At 39.9% G+C, this 22,458-nt stretch overlaps 1 protein-coding gene across 1 annotated transcript in view; it reads right to left on the bottom strand.

Annotated features, from left to right (window-relative positions):
• SCIN (scinderin) overlaps positions 1 to 22,458 on the bottom strand; it is a 76,506-nt gene that overhangs the window by 2,292 nt on the left and 51,756 nt on the right. Inside the window, exons 9-14 of the mRNA XM_004431396.3 lie at positions 20,011 to 20,132; positions 14,532 to 14,622; positions 9,853 to 10,023; positions 4,719 to 4,896; positions 4,004 to 4,125; positions 1,152 to 1,229 (exon numbers count right to left, since the gene is read on the bottom strand). Coding sequence (XP_004431453.1) covers positions 1,152 to 1,229; positions 4,004 to 4,125; positions 4,719 to 4,896; positions 9,853 to 10,023; positions 14,532 to 14,622; positions 20,011 to 20,132 — 762 coding nt within the window. The remainder of the gene's footprint in view (positions 1 to 1,151; positions 1,230 to 4,003; positions 4,126 to 4,718; positions 4,897 to 9,852; positions 10,024 to 14,531; positions 14,623 to 20,010; positions 20,133 to 22,458) is intronic.

Here is a 22,458-nt window from a genome sequence, read left to right as displayed (position 1 = left end):
GTGCGTCGGTGCGCGCCTGGGATCTGAACCCGCGAACCCCGGGCCGCCGCAGCGGAGTGCGCCCACTTAACTTCTTGCACCACTGGGCCGGCCCCCTCAAATTAGTTTTGATTGTATTCTAATTCATACTGAATGTGCTGGAATATTTGCAGGGCATAAAACAAACCATGACAGCAGGGTAATGTAAATAAAAAGTATTATGATTTTAAAAATGGAAATGTGTTACGGGAAATATTCTAAAGTATCCATGACTACAGAAACAATAGGGTTGACTAAAATGGGAATAATTAAATTCTTCTGAATAAGGAAATGTCATTCTTATTTTATAATCCTAAAATACACAAAGGTATTTTATTGACATGAAGTTTCAAATTTCGTATTTAGAAATGTGATCCATTCACCTGGGGAGAATCTGTGACTAGATCTCAAATTCAAATATGGTAATTCTAGAACAAGAACCTAAGGGGACTGAATGACTTAGCAATTAAGAACAGACCTAAAAGCAACAATCTCTGCGGCTGACACTAAGACCAGGCCTAATTCAGATAAGTGTTTCATAAGTGTTCTATACACGTTAGTTCCTAACATATTTATTTTTCCCTTTCACCATTATTAGTTTACATAGTGGTTAAAATAAAAAAACAACTATCAGATGTGCATGTCAAATCATCATTCATTTTCTCCAAAATAAAGACATACATAACAGTCATATATTGTGCTGTGTAGATTCAAAACTATTCTGTGTCTTTTTTTCCCCCAGAGGAGGGGTCCCCTATGACTTCTTGCCAAATTTCAAGAGAAATTCTGAACATTTCAGTTTCCCCCGTGGCATTGTACAAACTAATGCACTGACTAGTTAAATGAATGGATGAACGTATGAATAAATTAGGAGTGAGTGAAATAAATGAAAAATAGAAGTTTTTTGCCTAAAACTATACAGCCAAAGATGGTAGCTGTGGAATTATTTCCACAGTAAGAAACCAACTTGCCACACATATCAGTTTTATTTTTTGCCAAACTGCGTTGAGTCTCTTAAATACAGCCTAAATCCATCAGTCCATTTATTATTAGATCTGCCATTTCTCAAAGCAGGTTTTGTCAGCTCCCAACTATAAATACACTCTCTTGTTATGAACAAAATACAGTTTTACCTGTTCCCAAGCATCTAGTAACATGACATCATCTTCTGCTAAATCATCCTGGGTGAACTCTCCCGGAACCTCTTCAATCTGAAACATATGAAAAAGCTTTATGACCAATAGGAGTAAAGCATTAATTTTCTAATATATAGGATACAAATGCCCTGTATTATTTTGGAGCATGGCAAAAATAAAGTTTAGTAGTCATTTTTTTCCTCCTTTTGGGTAACAGAGATTTAAGTAACTGTTTATCTGTTTAATAGGGTATCACAAACTGATGGCATCTTACTTGGCGAGCACAGCACTTAATCTAAACATTGTACTTGAGTCAGTCTGTCAGTCAGACAGTCAGTCTGACCACAGTCTCCCTACTTCCAGTTCCTTATGACAAATTGCTTCACAGATTTATGTTGTCCTCCTAACCCTAAAGATTTTTGAGTTTATGGTCTGGGTATTAAATTGTCTTTCATTTTGTAGGTCAAGATTATTTTAATAAAATCAATAGGTCCGGTCATTTTAATAAATCAACAATTTTCAATAAGATGATATAACAACATTGCATATGCAAAATTTAATTATTTTTCTTTTAATGGTTTAACATTTTTAAAGAATTCTGGATGAATCCCCCCATGCTTAGGAAGGTGTGGTAGGTCCCCAATTCTTCCCTTCCTCCCTCTGCCCTGTGACTCTGCAGTGCATCGAGTAGTTGGAGTTGACTGTGGCCTTAGCCATGTCATATTAGCAAACGTGACTCAGCAGGGGCCCTCTTGTGATCCTGGGCTCTGCCATGAGAAAAACAGGCACGAACCCAACCTGCAGTGCGAAGCAGAACCTCCCAGCTGAGCCCAGCCCAGAAAAACCTGGCCCCTGGCAACCTGCAGCCTTCTGAGCATGACAATGCACGTTTATTGTAATCTGATGAGATTCTGAGATTGTTATAAAACAACAACAACAAAAACCTATCCATTTACAGAGGGCAAGGAATTTGTTTATATTATCTTTTTACAAAATATTTACCAATCACATAATGATTTAAAAAAACAAAAATTTTAAATATCACTTACTCTGTGCCAGGCACTGTTCTAATCCTTTATATGAAACACCCAGTTTAATATTCACATCAAACCTATGAAGTAGGTACTAGAATAATCCCCATTTTACAAATGAGAAAACTACAGCACAGAGAGGGCAAGTAACCAGCCTAAGGTCACAAAGCCAGTAAATAATATCCCCAAGAAAGTGATATCACACAGGCAGATCTGTTCTAAAAGCTGTGCTTTTAATCAACAGGCTCTACTGCCTCTTATGAATTTACACAACTAAAGCCTGCTTTCTGACAGTGATAATAAGATCAAACACCTGTTGATAACACTCTTTTCCCTTAAATTGCAAAGGGAGTAGAAAAGGTTCCCAATAGCAAACAAGAAAATGGGTAGGTGCAGAGAAAAAGTGTATTTCTCTTAAATATATGCATGACAAATAGCTTCATTGGAAACCAACATGTTTCATTTTATAGCAATATTAGAAAATAATTGGGGCCGGCCCAGTGGCGCAAGAGGTTAAGTGCATGTGTTCCGCTGCGGCGGCCCAGGGTTCGCCGGTTCGGATCCCGGGTGCGCACCGACGCACTGCTTGGCGAGCCATGCTGTGGTAGCGTCCCATATAGAGTGGAGGAAGATGGGCACGGATGTTAGACCAGGCCCAGTCTTCCTCAGCAAAAAAAGAGGAGGATTGGCAGATGTTAGCTCAGGGCCAATATTCCTCACAAAAAAAAAAAAAAAGAAAGAAAGAAAATAATACTAATAAATAATTATAGAATCATATGCTGAAAAAGAAGTTGTTTGGATGCAATATTAAATTAACAGTGAAAAGAGTAAAACAACAGATTCTTCCAGCAAGTTTATAAAGTACAGGGATATCCTGCAAAGTAGTGAGCACAATGCAGAGCCTGACAACCAAGTCTATCACAATCCACTATTTAGATCTTTAATTTTCAGGTCAAATCACTTACAGCTTCCAGTGTGTTTTATACATGAGCAGTTTCTTCTTCAAAGCATTTTATTTCTAGCAAGCAATGTATACTCAGGAAGTTTTCATGTGTGCGTGTTGAAAAATAAAGCTTGTGATCAGCAGGATGTGGTGACCAAATCTTTAGATCATTCTTTAAGTGAAAAATTTACACAAAAGCCTAGTAAGTCAAGCAGAGAAAGCTGGATTTTTGTGGTTAAACTGAGATGAGGGGTTGCATGCAGCCCAGGATATTTCAGAGCCCGGTATAAAAATCACTCTTGTAAACAGATACCTTTACTTCTAATTGCCTGGAATGCAAAGACTGTAAATGACTATGAAAGAAAACATTCCTGCTGATTTCAGTTGATTTGCAGGTGCATATACGGATTTCTGTGATTTCACCCGGCGACCATAATATTTCCATAATAATTTCTTATTCGGTCAAATGGTGAAATTTTTTATTCCCTTGGGACATTGAAGTGTAAAATTTACATAGTTCGATCAAAAACCACTATTGATGACCACAGAAAGTGTCGAATTATTAAATGAGCAAATCCCACCACATACATATTCAGATACTAACTACCACATGCTGACACAGGTGCAAAGTAGCTGATATTTTTAAGAGTAGCTTGATTTATACAGCACCTTAGAGTTTCCCTATGCTTTCATATCCCTTACGTCATTGACTCTTAAAATGAGTCTGTGAGGAGCTAAGATTAGTATCTGTGGTTTGCAGGTAAGCTAAAACTGAGAATCAGAGTCGCAACATGGCTGAAAAGTGCCAGAGCCAACATCGGAATGCCTCTCCCAATACTGTCTGGTTCTATTGCAGTGTTTTGCAAGACACTTACAATGAATCTTCCAGTCTTGTTAGAGCAGCCGTAAAGCCGAGGAGGATGGTCTTCAGCCTGGGTTTCTAGCAGTGGCGACGTCTGGTAGTCTTTTTTCCCTCCAAGGGAATCCCAAAACTCCTCTGTGGAAAACACATTGAGGTATCCAATGTATTTTCAGGAGCATACAGTCAGTATTGCTTTATATCTTTTTTTTTTTTTGGTGAGGGAAATCAGCCCTGAGCTAACATCCGTGCTAATCCTCCTCTTTTTGCTGAGGAAGACCGGCTCTGAGCTAACATCTATTGCCAATCCTCCTCCTTTTTTTTTTTCTTTCCCAAAGCCCCAGTAGATAGTTGTATGTCATAGTTGCACATCCTTCTAGTTGCTGTATGTGGGACGCGGCCTCAGCATGGCTGGAGAAGTGGTGTGTCGGTGCGCGCCTGGGATCCAAACCCAGGCCCCCAGTAGCGGAGCACGCGCACTTAACCGCTAAGCCACCGGGCCGGCCCAGTATTACTTTATATTAACAAATAATATTAGCTCACCTTATCTTTAATGTTAAGAAGTTACTTAAACATAGCAGGTACCATCACCCACTTTTGCAACTAATGGAAGGATTTTTAACCCCTGTAACCTTTACAAAGTGACTATTTGTGGAAAAAAATAAACTACGTGATTAGCAATCATACCACATATAAGTTCTGGGTAGTGTCCTTTGCCCCACAGTACACACCTGGTTCCTCGCCTTCCTGAATCCTTGTGGTTTTGCATTTGAGGACACTTGCCACGTACTCTGCGCCTTTCTCCTCCTCCTGGCTAGCACCTTTTCCTATCCAGATGTAGCCATTGTTTTGTTGCAGTTTCAGGACAAAAACATCATTGGAATTCAATGAATCTGCATCAACATCTACCTAGAGTATGAAGAAAAATAACACAGCGATTCAAATTCATTGCTGCTCCCTCAATAAACATGTCCAAGCAGCTGTGACAGTGACAAACCATCCACAGCCTTTCCTGATCCCAGGATATTAACTCAAGGCGGCACGGGTATGCCACTATGGCGTTAGAAATATTAGGGTGGGAATACTTTGGTCTTTGTCACTTTAATGCCCAACTGCCTGCAGATAGTAGCACAAGGATCTAAGAATAAAACAAGCCAAACTTAAGTGATGAGTAACAAAGATAATATTCAAAGAGACCATAAGAACAAGGATGGGCTAGAACTGATCTTTGGAGAGAGGGCATAATATTCAAAAATGACACACATAAAGCAAAGGTGTTCAGTTTTTCTCTCTCCTACTAGAGAGGGGCACATAATATCATCAAACAGGGACCAGAGTCCAATGTAGGCAAAGAGATCATAACATAGATTCACTGAAAGGTTCTCCAGGCTCAGATAAATGATAGCTCAAGTTATAAAAGACTATTATAGGGGATTAAAAACACAGCAATGACATACCCCTTCCTTTCACCCGAGCAGCTGTGGGCACTGTCTAGGATCAGCCAGGTGAGCACAGCTCTGCTCCATGTGGCCACAGAGGAGTGAGAGGGACCTGGCTGAGCCCAGATTCTAACCTCAGGGTGAGGCTGAAGGTGGAACCTCTGGGCAGGGACAGGCACACGCAGAGTCTCAGGCTTGAAAGTGAGCCTGAGGGTCCTAGGATGGGCTTGTGTCTTTGTATCTACGACCTTGTGATTCTGTGACTCTGTGTCGGTCTCTGTGATAACCTCTATCTGGCCATATGATTGTGTGACTGTGATAGCACATGTCTGACTTTCTGCATGACCGTGGAACTCAGTGTGATGTGTGATCACACAGAGATGAAGAAGAACCAGCAAGTAAGACTGAAACAGAGCAGCCATGAGAGAGGAAGAAAACAAGGTGTGGTGATCTTGAAGCCAAGTGAAGAGAGTGTTTGAAGAAGGAGCTGGTGATCAGCTGTACCAAATGATGCTCTTTCACCAACTGTGCTGAAGGCATCAACCACACAGAGAGTTGGATTTCACCCGGTTCATCAGGCTCCTGTCCCCAGAGAGAGCACTAGAGGAAGAGGGAATGGCTGATGGAAGTCTTAGAGACAAGTTCCAGGAGTTGGCAACATTCAAAGAAAGTGTTTATAGTCCTCTTTCAATAGGAACGAGGTTTCAAGGACTAAGCTCAAGGAATCTATCAAATATGGTGATGGAGAATTATAGGAAACAGGATTTCCGGTTTCTAATCCAAATGTCTCCTTATTGGTACAGAGGAAAGCGCTTGGATGACGGAAAGACAGGTGACGAGAGGCCCATGCCCAGACTGATGTGGGATCAGGGAGGTAGTTCCAAAACAGAATGTTACAAAGCTTTAGCCTCTCAGGAGATGAAAACAGAAAGCCTTATAAACAATTATTTTGACCAGCGCCTTTTGGAGAGGCTGGGAACGTGAAGGCTAGTTTGAGAGGCTGCAAGGAAATAATGTCTCATAGAGAAGAGCCCACTGGGGAAGAGACCAGTGCAAAGATTCTCAGTGACTCTTCCATCTGAAATCAACTGAGAGCACCTGTAGATGAGAGCCTGTCAATTTGATAGATTTAAAAGTAAATTAGTCATAATTGAACACATGAGAATCTGTGCACAGAATGTTCTGGATGAGATCAATTCATACAATGGCATTTAAACTATATGACTAAGTGAGATCACTCTGAGGAGGGCCAAGACTGAGCCTTGGAGCACTCAAGCACTTAGAGGACAAGCAGAGGAGGAGAGTCCAGCAAAACTGGACTGGAGTGACAAGTGGAGTGCAAACACTATTTGGAAGAGTGGCCCTGAAGTTTGGAAGAAATCCTGGTAAGCGTGGTGTTTCAGAAGCCTAGTGAAAAAAAAACAGTGTTTTTTTTGTTTTGTTTTGTTTTGTTTTTTTTTAATTTTTTGTTTATTGCAGTAACATTGGTTTATAACATTGTAAAAATTTCAGGTGTACATCATTGTACTTCTATTTCTGCATGGACTACATCATGTTCACCACCAAAATACTAATTACAACCCATCACCACACACATGTACCGAATTATCCCTTTCACCCTCCTCCCTCCCCCCTTCCCCTCTGGTAACCACCAATCCAATCTCTGTCCCTATGTATTTGTTTATTGTTGTTATTATCTACTACTTAATGAAGGAAATCATACGGTATTTGACCTTCTCCCTCTGACTTATTTCACTTTGCATAATACCCTCAATGTCCATCCATGATGTCACAAATGGCTGGATTTCGTCGTTTCTTATGGCTGAGTAGTATTCCATTGTGTATATATACCACAGCTTCTTTATCCATTCATCCCTTGATGGGCACTTAGGTTGCTTCCAAGTCTTGGCTATTGTGAATAAGGCTGCAATGAACACAGGGGTGCATGTACCTTTGCAAATTGGTGTTTTCAAGTTCTTTGGATAAATACCCAACAGTGGAATAGCTGGATCATATGGTAGTTCTATCGTTGATTTTTTGAGGAATCTCCATACTAAAACAGTGTTTTAAGAAGACAAGAAAGGGCGACTGTGGCAAATGCTAGTGGAGGTTAAGAAAGTGGGATCGGGAAAGAGATTTTTGACTGAGGCAAAGGCAGGTCACTGGCAAACCAGATGAAAGCCATTTCAGTGGAGTGGCGGGAATGGATGACCGAGTGCAGTCGCTTTAGAGAGAACAGGCTTAAAAGTAGGGACAGTGAGTGAGTGAAACAACTGTTTTGAGGATCTATACTCTTAGGGAGGGCAGAGAAAGGATGTGGTCTCTAGGAGGGTTAGGGTCAAGAGAGAATTTTTAAAGAAAAGATGAGAGTGTTTTAAAGGCATATTTGTATTCCAAAGTAAATACTCTAGGACAAAAGATTAAATTGATGATACAGAAGAGAAAGGAGATTATTGCCTGTGACAATGATGAACTTGAAGGGGGCTATGAACACGGGACAGAGAGAAATCCAGAAAGGTCCTTAGGAAGGCCAGAGGGCAGGGGATCCTGGAGGGAAGCTGGTGGTGGGGTGGGGTGGGGGGAATCTGGCCTCAGGCAGGAGTCACATTTTATTTATTTATGCAATAAATATGTATAAATTTATTTACCAATATATTACTTTATATAACCATTATTATTTATTGTTAATTTATGGATAAGAATATATTGATATTAATTTATTAAATAATTTAGTATTTATATGTAAAAAACCAGCATAAAATATTTATTAATTGTTAAATATAAATAAATCAACACTTTAAATTTATCTCATAAAACAGGCAGGAAGGAGAATACATATGTACAGATGCAGCCAAGTTGGTGAAATTGGAGGGGAATAGAGAAGGTGATTCTTTTGCAAACTCTGAATCAGTTATCAGTAGAGACCAGGGATGTTGGAGATTTGGAGCGAGAGGAGGACACGAAGGGTGTGATGGATGGAGACGTGCATGGATTCAGGTATGAGATTGGAGAACTGTCAGAATGTGCGTCCTGGAGTAAAGCAGCTAAAGTACAGGGGATGGCTGTCAGAGATCAGATGTTTAAAACAGATTTCTGAGGTGCTAAAGTTATCACCAATGACCAGGTTTAGTACGGGACCATGTGAGTGTGAGATGAAAGGGGGTCAAAGACAAGACTGTTGGATGAGAGAAGCCACAGTGATGGAGACAGCGAGACAATGGCTGAAACCATCAAAGAGGGAAAGGCCTGGCAGCTCAGTAGACGACAGCACAGGGGGCTGGGGGAGGGAGAGTCTGATAAGAAGGACAGAAGTCAAAGGGCAAGAGTGAGACAGGAGCGTACCCTGCCCACCCCCATCTCTGGTAAGAGGGCACTGGGGAAAAACACAACTTCCACTTCAGGGGGCTATACGGGAATCTGTGTCTTCAGGGGACAGCCACAGCAAGAAGGCCAAGAGGGAGGTCGGCTTAGAGAAGAGGTTGCAGGTGGACGGATGCGATGACTGACCCGGTTTTAAAGATTTATTTATTTATTTTCACCCCAAAGCCCCAGTAGATAGTTGTATGTCATAGTTGCACATCCTTCTAGTTGCTGTATGTGGGACACGGCCTCAGCGTGGCCGGAGAAGCGGTGCGTCGGTGTGCGCCCGGGATCCGAACCCGGGCCGCCAGCATCAGAGAGCACGCACTTAACCGCTAAGCCACAGGGCCGGCCCTGACCCGGTTTTAAAGGCTCAGCTTAATGGCTTGTGTGGAGGGGAGGCGTTGGCAAGTGGGTCCAGGTTTGGGGGTTTACAGAGTGTACAGGGCAGTTTACGGGTGACCTGGGAAACTTGGATTTCGATGGTGAGTGAGGTGACCAGGAGAAGAGGTCAAAGCACTCAGCCATGTAAAAACCCGGGCCTGCTGGCCTTGCCCACACCTGGAGGTCTTCTTGTCTTACGACACTGTGAGATGGGGTTTGATTTCTTTCACAGCTGCTGTCACAGACAGCTTATTTGACCAGTTGAGTTATGGTTCTGGCCCAGTGTGGTGAAGCTTGCTTCCCACATTCCTTACACTTGTACAAACAAGGGCCTTCCTTGTTCCCCAGTGTGGTCAGCTGACCATCACCTGCCATCCATCTTACTCCAGGCCTTTCAAGACAGAGCTTACACTGCCTCATGCCTTGGACAGCCTGATTTGTTATATTATTCTTAAAATTTGTTTTGGTACAATGCAGTTGACAACTGTGAGAGGCCTGGTGTCTGGAGTTAACTTTTTACTTGATTCTCCTACTTTTAGTATTTTTTATTGTGAATACTGGATTAATTATAGAAATGAAGGGAGTTTACTTGCCAATTTCTTAAACACTAATATTTCTTGATGACTCAAGTCCACTGGGAAGTCCATAAGCAGGGCACGTTTTATTGGGTGCATGACATTACCTCCACGATTCTGGTGATAGATGCCAAGTTTCTCCGGACTTGAAAGAGGCGCGTAGGGGGAGCAGGTGCCTGACCTTCCTTCTTTGATGTTCCATTCTTGTAAATAATGAGTGGTTTGTCTTTGAACAAACTCAGCAGGTGAGCAGGTTCTTTGCCTTGGGAGACTCGAATCTGGGGGCAGGGATGATAACAGAAATAATCAAGGGTACATGAAAGAAGGTTGTACTTCCAAATGTGTTCTTATTTTTCTTTTGAAAACAAAACAAAAAATAAACTACAAGTCAAGAGCTGGAGGAATGATGATTAACAGAAAATATAGGTTAATAATAATCAAGCACAGTTTCCCCCCCGACTTAAGAATCATTTGTTACTCTAGACATGGCACCCTGAACAGTTTCTTCTCAGGGAAAGATCACCACATTACTGCAACACTTTCCACTTCCAGAAAGCATAAACATGTTCAAGTCTGTTCATCTACATCTCCTAAAGAGAAAAACAACAAAGGGCTGATGTATGCCATCTTTTATGAAAACCACTCTTTTTTCAAGAGTACTAACACTTTACAGATGTTTAGGGATATCCTTGTTTCTCACATGTTTTGGATCTTGTTCAGAAGGTTGAGAGACATGCATTCAAATGTTTCAAAAAATCAGACAACACAGAAGCATACTCAGGGGCCAGCCCCGTGGCTTAGCGGTTAAGTGCGCGCGCTCGGCTACTGGCGGCCCGGGTTCGGATCCCGGGCGCACACCGACGCACCGCTTCTCCGGCCATGCTGAGGCAGCGTCCCACATACAGCAACTAGAAGGATGTGCAACTATGACATACAACTATCTACTGGGGCTTTGGGGGGAGAAAAAAAAAAAGGAGAAAAAAAAAGGAGGAGGATTGGCAATAGATGTTAGCTCAGAGCTGGTCTTCCTCAGCAAAAAGAGGAGGATTACCATGGATGTTAGCTCAGGGCTGATCTTCCTCACCAAAAAAAAAAAAAAAAAAAAAAGGAAGCATACTCATTATTTCTAAATCCCTACAACTGTTTACCATGGATGTTAGCTCAGGGCTGATCTTCCTCACCAAAAAAAAAAAAAAAAGGAAGCATACTCATTATTTCTAAATCCCTACAACTGTGAGATGAAAAAATAATCATAAATCTATCTGGGGATGGATAAAAGATTTTTATCCAAACATCAGAAACTGGCAAAAATAAATGGAATATACTTTCTACTTTTAAACTTACCTTTAGAAATGGTAATAGATTTGTTTAATATAAGCACTTTTAAAAATGCAATATAAGGACTTTTTAGGATAAGAAAATAAATGATAAATTATTTAATTTCAACTATTATCTTAACACCAGATAGTGGATTAGAAATGAATTTCCTATTTCTCGCATAAAATATTGATGCATTCTTTTGCATAAAGTGTTCAAATTTTGTGCCGCTCCCCTATTTTTTTCCAATTATTCTGCTCTATGCTAAAATTTCACTGTCTCAACTACTCTGGTGTGTCTTTTTCTAGAAGCCAAGTGAATGGGAATGCTGAAGCACATCCCATTGAAGGGAGGCCTAGGGAGCACTGAAAATAATTAACTTCACACATATCTTTCAATTAGTAGACATTCAAATAAGTGAGTGGCAAATTAGGAAAATTGTGAGTCACAGCCCAAAAAGGTTGGCGTGAGGTTAGCTAGGAATACCTAAAACTGTTGTTGGCTTAGCATTTCCCATGACATTGAGAAAACCTCAACTGCCAACATAAGAGAAAGGGGGCCACTGATGAAGCCCCATTCTCCACTGTGAAATGAAAACAAGAGAGAGAACAGGTAAATTGAAAAAATTTCAATACTGTTAATATACCTTACAAAGGAATGTTTAAAGCAGCAGTGAAGGACTTGAGTTGTTTATGCATTATTGTAAATTACTGCCATCTAGTGAGTAAACTAAACATTACCGTTTCAATGTCAATTTGGGATTCAACTGGCTAACATTGAATGGAAATTAATTTACTGGGTATATGAAATATTTTACTATAGAACATAGAATTTATAAGGCATAAGAATTTATGAAGATTTATATCTTCAAACTTTTTGCACAGTTTGGTAAGGAATACTTTAAAGATAATTAAATGGCATAGATGTCAGTTCTTAGCTAGAAATATTTCACTCAAGAAATGAATGTAATAGTTTATGGAGAAATAGAGTTTCATGCATTTAAAGAATTCGTTCATCTTGTTAATTTGCTAATTAAAAATTAACAAAGTTAGTTTTTAAAAAGTTAATATGCACCTTTAAATTTAGATCTAACTGGCTTTATATATCCATTAACAAGTACCATCGTGGAAAGGAAACCAACTGAAAGATCAAATTCAGCCTCCACATCTTAGATTTTATGTTCTAAAAGTATCTGACTTACTTCTCTATTTAATTATTACCTTTGAAGAAGCAACTACACATTTATAAAGATTTGAAAACAAAACAAAAAACTTGTATGCCACATAGAATCTTAGCTCACTTGACATCAGGCCTGAGGAAGTTAGACACATCCTTGCAAAGGGAAGGCTAATCCTGCTGTATCAGAAATGTCACTACGCTGGCCAAACCAGCACCTGCTCTCACTCTCAACCTTAATCCAGAGGACGCTTTTCCCAACAGACCGGAGCAGACTCCTTCCCAAAAACCAGCCAGAGAAAATATACAGGCAAGCAGAAAAAACCAGATAGTGTGGGCTGCTCCAGCTAGGAAGTGAGGCAGGGAATGGAAGAAAGGTTCAGAGAGACAGAAACAGAGAGAGAGAGAGAGAGAGAGAGAGAGAATGAATGGATATAAATGAACTAGGGACAGTTTGCTGTAGGGTCAAGGAACAAGCCAGCGCCACTCCTGGTAACGGTTAGGAAGAGGAGTAGACACACCGTGGAGCAGATTGGAGGGAAACAGAGTCTCCTTAAAGTCTGTATTGAAGTTACACATTAAGGAATTAAATAAGCAAAGACCAAGAATTTCCCGTGATTACTAATAAGCATCCTGAAACAAGTAGCAGATACTTGACCACAAACATAAGAAGAGGAGCAGCAGAGCTTGAGAAAAGAGGAATGAAGGTCAAACCAGGCCGGAAAGGGTCCCTCTGACACAATGAGAGAACTAGAACTAGACACTGATATTGGAATCCTATTGTATGACATTCAAACTTTCATAATAAATAAGTCAACACATTATCTCTCTCTCCCATCTTTTCTCTATCTCAATCTCTCTCTCTCTCTCTCTCTCTATATATATACTAAAAATTTGACTCATTTATATTTATACAGAATTGTCGTTTTGAATTTGGATTCAGTCATTCTCAACAAATTATTTTTTATTTTCAGAAATATCCAAATAAAGAATCCATCTCTCTCCTCCTTCACATCATCCTCTCCTTTCTTATTTCTCTTCTCTCCTCTCCTCTCCTTTTCATTTCCTCCTCTGTGATTTCTCTCCCTCTCTTCCCTCCCCTTCCTTCTCTCTTCTTTCCCTCCTCCCTGTTCTCTTTCCCTCCCCTCTGGTTTTCTCTCCCCTCCTCTCCTATTCCTTCTCTTTCTCTCCCCTCCCCTCCTCTTTCTCTTCATCTTTTACCCTCCCCTCCACTTCCCCCCTCACTTTTGGGTGTTGGACTTTGTTTCAGTCAAGATTCTGCAACCCAGAAGGGAAAAATAAGGATCCATGCTCTCTTATCAAGGTTTACTTCAGTTTGCCTGTGCAAAACATAACTTATGCACTTTTGTGATTTGAGAGCATATAAACTATTGTTCTATTTTTTTTTTTTAACACCAATTAGAATTATTAATCTGTGCTTGTTCTATACTGCTGTATTTAATTCCTAATGCTGCTGTAACAAATTACCACTATTTTAGTGACTTAAATCAGCACAAATTTATCTTACAGTTCCGGAGGGCAGAAGTCCAAAATGGGTCTCACTGGACTAAAATCAAGGTGTGACTGGGTTACGTTCCTTTTTGGAGGCTCTAGGAGTGAATCCACTTCCATCCACTTTTCCAGCTTCTAGAGGTTACCCATATTCCTTGGCTGGGGGCCCCTTCCATCTTTAAAGCTAGAAATTGCTGGTTGAGTCTTTCTCAACTGCCTCCTTTTAACTCTGCCTGCCTTCCTGTTTCACTTATAAGGATCCTTGTGATTACACTGGGCCCATTCGATAATCTCAGATAAACTTCCTATTTTAAAATCTGCTGATTAGCAACCTTAATTCTGTCTCCAATCTTAAGTCCCCTTTGCCTCGTAACAAAACATATTCACAGGTCTTGAGGATTAGGATGTTGACATCTTTGCAGGGATGGGGTGGGAGAATTATTCTACCTACCACATCTGTTTAACAACATCTGGAAATGGTAAATCAGAAAAGTTTTAATGTCAAGTGACTGTCACTGACATATGATGTGATTCTACAGGAAAGATTCCTTTGGGCCCTTAAATCTGTTAGTAGTTTATTTTGTTTGTTTGTTTGCTTCCTTTTTTCCAGAATCTGAGAGTATAGCATGAGAGTAGGAATATTCCAATACCAAAATGAAAAAAAAAGGTAATATTTAGAAAATGTCAAATTCCCATCCCAACGTGGCAGGAGGACTTTAACTCAGCAGTGGGCTAGCAAAACCTTCACATGTATGAGTTTTGGGGGCAAAAATATCCCAACCTGCACAGCCTGTCCGCCAAGGGACCTATCCAACTGAACAGTCAGGAACGCCGATGTTGTCAGCTCATCCCTCGTGGCATTTGCTCCTTGCCTGGAGGAACCAAAGTAAAATAAATTAGCTTATATTTAAGTTTTAAGACCTTCTAATACAGGCATTTCAAGTGGAAACTTAAGTTATTATGAAAGATCAAGAAGAAACCGTTTTAACATGATATGGCCGTAGAAGCTATCATTTTTTGCAAGTGTTAACACTGAGCTGTGAATTGTCCTGTGTATTGTCTAGAACTACATTGTGGTAGGTATTTTTACCTCCATTTTATAGGTAAAGAAATTGAGGCTTATCTCCTTATATATTAGCTAAGTAATCAGGTCTCTCTGATTTCAAGTTGGAGCTGCCTATTTTGGGAAACCATCTCCATAGTGAAAATAATCTGAGTATGAGAATATGAGCCAAATATATTTGGCAGGATATTAGGGCATTTTATCTTTCAACGAATATTTGGTGAGCATAGTACCAAATGTCTGCATCCAGAAAAATGAGAAAATAATCATCAGAAGTAGACAATGGTTAGGCCCCATTTTGTCATTCTAGCAATTCTTTAAAGGAATTATTAATAAAACCATAAGAGAAGCTAAACTACTAGCAATCCACATGAGGGTCAATAAATCAATTTGTCCAGTTCATTTGCAACTTCTCTGTGTATAGCTTGTGGCTATAACTCCAATCACTAGCTTAACCTGTAAAGCAATCTTGGGCCATCTGCTTGTTTGATGAGTTTGTGGGGTGGGGTGGGGGGAAGCAGCCAAAGCATTGAGCATTGTTTGTTTTTAGCCAATTCTCCCATGTCTATTTGACTTGGGGTTAGCAGGAGGAACACTAATTCTGGAACTGGATTCTGAAAGTTAAACATAACTTTTCTTCTGAAACCTTGAGAATGACCTACCTGTTCCATACCCAGAACAGATTAACAATAATCTCCCACCCTGGGCAACAAACACACACACACCCACACACCCCTAAGCACTGGGTGCAGGGAGAGTGTCTTATTTATCCCAGAATATATTATTGCACCAACATAGTCAAATGATTGAATAAAAATGTTCTATAGTGGAGTGCAAAAAAAAAAGGAAGGATATGGTCATGTCAGGCGCACATTTAAAAGAAAATAAAAAATGCTTTCCCTAATAAAGGTACCCATAAAAATAAAGTCTTTTAATGCTAATAGCCTAAATTTTCCATGAGCCTATAATGCTAACAAACACTTCTGTGAGCCACTGGGAGCAAACGGTGGGGAGTAACAAACACCGTGGGGAGTAACACCGAGCTGCAGCTAACAGCAGGGTCTGTTACAACCTGTCATTCCTTCATCAAATCTGTGGTTTCCAGGCTATTTTTCCATTTTGCGTTTTTTTACAGGAAAAAAATTCAACCAACCAATAAACAATATCACCAAACTTTTGTCTCCAGTTTGCTTTTTTTTTTCCCCCTGGAATATTTCAACCAGCAAACTTGAAAAACATCACCAGACTTTTGCCTTCTGACTCTTAATAAATAGTTCACTACTTATCTGGAGGCCCTCCTCCTCTTCCTGTCAAAGTGATGGATACTCTCATCCATACAGATTCAAACTAACTCGCTTTATGGATCTAGGACCCAGGGGTCAAGTGCTCCACTATAATCAAACATAATAAAGTCACTCTTTGCCTCTAATTTTGAAATCCTATGCTTAAGGGAAAAAAAAAAGACATCTACTTTGACATGATTTCTTCTTTATAAACCTGTGGTGCTTGTTGTTCATTAAAAATAAATGCTGCATGAAAATGGAATTTACTGCTTCAAGAGACTCATCACTGTCATTGTTCAATCTTTATGCAATTTCAATTACCTGACATTTCGAAGAAAAGACCCCTGCTGAAATTATCTCCTTCACATAACATGCAGTTTATCACATAAACTGGAAAGTTGTTTAATTTGAAAGCCAGTCTTCAAGAGATCTGCTTATTTTCTAAATGCCTCTTCAGTACCTTTATAGAAGATTTGGAAGTCCATACAACCTTAACAAATGTACATATTTAACATCTGTGGTATTAAATGGCAAAGATTCATAAAAGGACTTTCACGTATCTAACTTATATTTGCTATCTAAGAAAGACATACATTTGCATCATAGAAACCTTGAACATATCAAATTGCAAAGAAGAAAACTAAATGACCCCCTCCCCCATCCACAGTCTCATCCCAAAGATAGTAACTATTAATAATGTGGTATACCCTCATTATCTTCTCTTTCTCTTTGAATTTTTTACGGGGGGGGGGGCAAACTTGGTCTACAGAGTTCCTTATCTCAGTAAATGAAACACTACGCACTTGCGCACAGACAAGAAATCTGGGTGTCCTCCTTGACTTGGTCATCTTCTCCATTCCCTATAACAAGTCTTTCAGATGCCAATTCCTTAATACCTTGCAAACTTGTCTCATCCTCTCCCACCCCATTGCCCTTACACTGAGTTCTGGCCATATTATCATTCAGCTGGATTATTGCAACAAAGTCCCAGTGGTCTCCCTGCTACCAATCTTTTCCCACGAGTCCAATCTTTAGATGTCAACCAGAATAATTTCTCTAAGATGAAAACCAATTATTTCCCTAAGCAAACTCTTTGACTGGCTCCCACTGCCCTGAAAATACAGTTCATCCTCTCCAACGTGGTCACAAGGCCATTCACAATTTGACTCCTTCCAATTCCTCTGGTTTTATCTTTTGCTCCCTAACTTTGCTCCAGCCATACACCATTATTAGCAGATTAGAGCACACATTTCCCTGCAGTGCTTGGAACAACTTCCTTATCTGCTTGCCTGTCTAGCTCCCACTTCTGCACCCACTTAGATGTCACTTCTTCTAGGAGCCCTTCACCAACAGCCTAGAAGTAGGCTTGGGTGTCCGTCTAAAAATCACTCAGCTTGGTCTTATATTAAAATCTTTCATACTTCATTGAAATGCCTGTTAATCATCTGCCTCTCTTTAAAGTACAAGTTCTTGGGGACACAGGCTGTATTTTTTTCCTCCACTGTATCTTTAGTATCTGGCACAGTGCTGGGCACATCAAAAGTGCTCAATGAATACTTTCAGATGATTTAAGGAATAGCTATTGCATTTAAAATTTATAACCTGGTTTAGCCTGTTTTAGTTATATCCACGTAGTTATTCATGTGGATTTCAAATGTTAATTCCTCAAAATATTCTTTTGAATTGCTTGTTTAGTCTCTCTTGTTAGAGCTAAGTGCTACAATCAATTATATTTTTTACCTACAAAAGAGAATTGAGAGGAAAACCAAGAAACAGAATGTAAAAGAAAAGCTGACTGGGAACAATTAATTTATCCCTATGAATGCTACGCTTTGGACAAACACTTATCTGAATTAAAATTTTAGAAATGGAAATTGCAAAATAAAGACATACCTACAGGGTACAGCTGCACTCAGGCCTTAGAGTTAAAGAGAGCAGCAGATCAAGGTGTGAAATGCTGCTTTACCAGTTACAACCCAGTTGTGACTTTGGGTTAAATTGCTTAATCTGTCTGATTCCTCCCCTCCCTTTTTTCTTTTGAAAATAACCTGGTTATGAAGAAAACAGATGGAAACATCTAGCACTCTGCTGGCCCAAACATTTTGCCCCAAAAATGGTTGCTATGCAGTTGACATCTTCAATACAGAACACGACATAGGCTACACAGAAGTTGAAATACAATGATGTACCTCTGAAATTTATATAATGTTATAAACCAACGTTACCTCAATAAAAAAAAAAAGAGAAAAAAACTGTCAAAGAGCAGGAATTCTACTCTATGGACAATATATTGTGGTTTTGTAGATTATATGTGTGTTCAACTTTTTGTGCAAGTACTAATGTCATAATAAAGTAATACTACCAACATAATTAAATTTGCTTTTTAAGAAAGAATGACAAATTCTTGCAACAGAACACACCATAATGAGGAATTTCTGAAGTAAGAAAGTCCTCTTGTAACAGAAGATTTCTGAATGCTCTGCTTCATTGAATCTGTCGGACAATATGGCTTTATAGAGGAAGTTTATGTTTGTAATGCGATTTTCTCCCTTTATGTTTATGAAAAAGTCTTGATAATATACTAAGTTTTGATAATAGACTAAATAATGTCTCAAAACTTTTATATCTCTCACAACATCAAGCACTATGTAATACACAATGTAGTTTCTCAAATTGAGTTTTCCATCCGATGACGGCATGCTTTTTTTTTCTAAATACAGTGAGTTTTTTATTATTAAAAAAACGCACTACATACATCCATTTGATAGGGTATGATGTGGCTCTGGGGTGAGAAATGTCCCGGGGTACAGTGGTTCTCACCAATGCTGGCTGTGGCATACATCACAATCTCAAGAGTCCCACCACTGGAGAGTGAGACTTACTGGTATGAGGTAGAGGTCAGGCGTTAGGATTTGTGAAAAACTGTACAGGTTATCGTGTGCAGCTAGTGTTTAGAACCATTGCCTAAGGCAATGCCTGCCTATCATTAAAGTGCATATGCATCACCCGGTGATCTTGTTAAAATGCAGGTTCTGCTTTAGAGGGTCAAAGGTGAGGCCTGAGAATCTACATTTCTAACCATCTCCCAGGTGACGACTACGATGCTTCTAGTTCCCAGACCACACTTAGGGTAGCAAGAGCCTATGGCATCGGGATAATCATCCCATCCCCTGAACTTCCTTGGGCTGAAGGCACTGGTCAGTGTAAGCAGTTAGTGGTCACACTGTGGAGACCAATATGACCCTGCCATCTGGTGAAACACTTACCAATGAAAAATGTCACCAGCATGGTATGTGCATTTAACTTACTTGGTTAGATATTTCCCATTAAAACATAGCCTTGGCACTGACTCTGACTAAGTAAACTTAATCTTCAATTAAATCATTATACAAAACCATTAAGATGTGGATACATTTTTTTCTCCATTATTGCTATGACTTGCATGGCAATTAAAGAATAGGGATGCAATTTGAGGTCTCTGGCATATAAAATAGAATCATAAATCATATATACATCCCTCAGGAGGTTTGCCTCACTGCAATTTTGCAGCTCCAATCAGGCTGGGCCTCTATGTTTTAACAGTAAGACGTAGTATCCAATGCTGGTGGGTTGGAGTGTTACCTTGCACAGGAAATGAGATATTCAACTATGTATCCACTAAGAGAACACTACTATTTGAATATCAAACTTTTTTCCTAGACTAGGGAGGATGATTTTTATCTAACTTCCCCTGCTTGTGAACAGCAGCTACAAAATATAGTCAAAATCATATCGAAAGAAAAACTACATGCATGCTATACAAATCTCACTGGGGTAACTATAGGATAATTCTACCCCATACTGCATGGAATTCAACTTTGGAGCAAAATCTGGCCCCTGTGAAACTTGAGATCTTGTGAAAGAGGGAAACTTACCAGGTGTAAATAATCTGTCCTCTGGGATAAGTGTAGAGGATAATGTAGCAGTCACCGCCATAGAATTCACCATAGGAGTTTTGGTCAATTTCTATCCTACCGTTGCTTTCAACACGCCAAATCTGAAAGGAATGGAATATGCAGACGAAAGTTAAAATTCTTGATCTAATAATTCTTCTCAGAATTTTTAAAAAAAATTTTGGTTTAGATTTATCATTAAACAATTTTTGAATTTTATCAATGTATCAATTTGTTTATTGATTTTTTTATTTTTTTTATTTTTTTTAATTTTATTTATTTATTTTTTCCCCCAAAGCCCCAGTAGATAGTTGTATGGCATAGCTGCACATCCTTCTAGTTGCTGTATGTGGGACGCGGCCTCAGCATGGCCGGAGAAGTGGTGCGTCGGTGCGCGCCCGGGATCGAACCTGGGCCGCCAGCAGCGGAGCGCGCGCACTTAACCGCTAAGCCACAGGGCCGGCCCTGTTTATTGATTTTTAAGGTGCTTATATTTCTTTTGCATCCTCCACAGTACTTAGCTCTGTTCTGAGCCTGTTGATTAATAAATACCTGTTGTTTGATCCATTTGTGAAAATACCATGACATTTTAGTGGAATAACAAACTAAAATATTCAGCTCAGAAATATATCTCATAACTTACATAAAATTTTTCATCAGTTGGGAGATAATTTTTTTTAATTTCTTTTTCCCTGCACTTTAAGTCATGAGACTACTGTTTTCCCAGGCAAGAGTGGCAGATTGTGACCAAATAATAAAGATGCCAATTGCATGACTTCTATTTTCAGAAGGCGCCATCCAGGCAATAAGACTAAAAAGATAAAAGCAGGCAGAGCCAGTTTTTTCCTACTTCCTCATCCTCATCACAGATTAAAAACACTCCAAGTTGGACAGTGCGAGTTGTAGATGAAATAGGAAAGTAACACATGAGTGAGAGACTGCCAGTACCATGCGCGTGCACACACACGCCCTCCTGCCTGGTTCCTGGGGTGGGGCAGGCTAGACCCTTTGCTTTGAAATTTGGAGATGAGCAAGTAGAGAGGAGAGGTACAGTGCCTTCTTCCCATGCCATTCCAGTGAGCAGAGGAGAAACAGCAGCAGAGCCTGGCTAAACCCAAGAGCCTAGAGAGAGCCCCCAGATTTCAGCAGCCCTGGGGTGGCACAGGAGGACATCTCAGAGATGCTGTGGTCTGACATGGAGATTGTAGCCAGGACACAGCTGGTGCTGGGGAGCCAATTCTGCCACAGGACCCTCTGGCTCTGCTGGGCTCCATAAAAGGATGTCTGAGCAGGAGGCAGATCCAGACCCAGAAGTTGGAAACTCCTGACAGGCCATGTGGGGCATTTCTCCTTTTTCAGTTCCCACAACCCCTGTATAGCTTAGATTCACACCTCATGTCTTTGAAAAGAGGAAAAACTACTTCCTAAATCTCCTTACTACATACTTTGGTCAAAGCATTGTGGTAAACCCTGGGAATATAGAGATAAAATACTCATTCCTGACAAGAGGAACTGACAAGAGATCTAGGAGGAGAAATTTGTAAGTAAATGAACAATTCTGTGGTACTTCTATGATAAGTCCTGTGGAAAATTTTACTTATAGTTTAAGCACAGAGAAATGCCATTTCAGTGCAGAGGGAAGGCTTCTCAGAAAAGATGCAGCTTGTGTCATAACTGAGTTACAAAGCAGTAATGGGAATGTTAGCCAGATGGCAGAGGGCAAGAGTCCTCAAGGCAGTGGAGGGGTGAGGCGGAGAGGAGAACAAGGATCAAAGCACGGAAGGCCATGGAGGCCCAGCTGAAGATGGACATTCTCAGCAAGACTGTGGAGAGCCATTAAAATATTTTAGAATGCAAAGTGACAGCACTCAGTTCTTATTACGTTAGATGACTTAAGAGTGGATTAAGTGTGAAGAGATTTGAATTAGGGAAAATTATTAGGGTTTTTTTTTTTTTTTAGCAATTTTTGTCAACAAAAAGGAATAATCAACAAACTCAATTTGAATCCTCTAAAAACATCTGTGATTTTAGCACATAACACATGCCCAATTTGCTTTTGTGAATGCCTCTAAGGTGCAAGAGAAGGACAAACTGATGGTAGCTGGTACATCAGAGCAACAAACCCTCACTGGACAATCCCACATACGAGAGCAGGAGCAGTTCTGGACCTGGAAATAAGGTGGCTGGGTTCCACATCAGGTCTCTAAGGAGATAATTATGTGATCTTCTACAAATCACCTAACTTCTTACAATCTCAACATACATATTGTAAAATAGGACTGAGGGTCAGACAATATCTCTTTCAGCTTTAAATCCCCTGATTTAATATACAGTCTTGGACCATCTTTATTAATAAGTAAAATTCACATTTTACAAAGTTTGTAGTTTCCTGACATTGTATTTCCAGATATACTGGCATAAATGGGCTTG

This window comes from Ceratotherium simum, chromosome 1 (genome assembly GCF_057802395.1).
Source record: "Ceratotherium simum simum isolate JZ-2026a chromosome 1, ASM5780239v1, whole genome shotgun sequence".
In the NCBI taxonomy this organism is placed as follows: domain Eukaryota; kingdom Metazoa; phylum Chordata; class Mammalia; order Perissodactyla; family Rhinocerotidae; genus Ceratotherium; species Ceratotherium simum.
The sequence above is the reverse complement of the archived record's forward strand: the minus strand, read 5'-3'. Positions and strand labels throughout refer to the sequence as shown.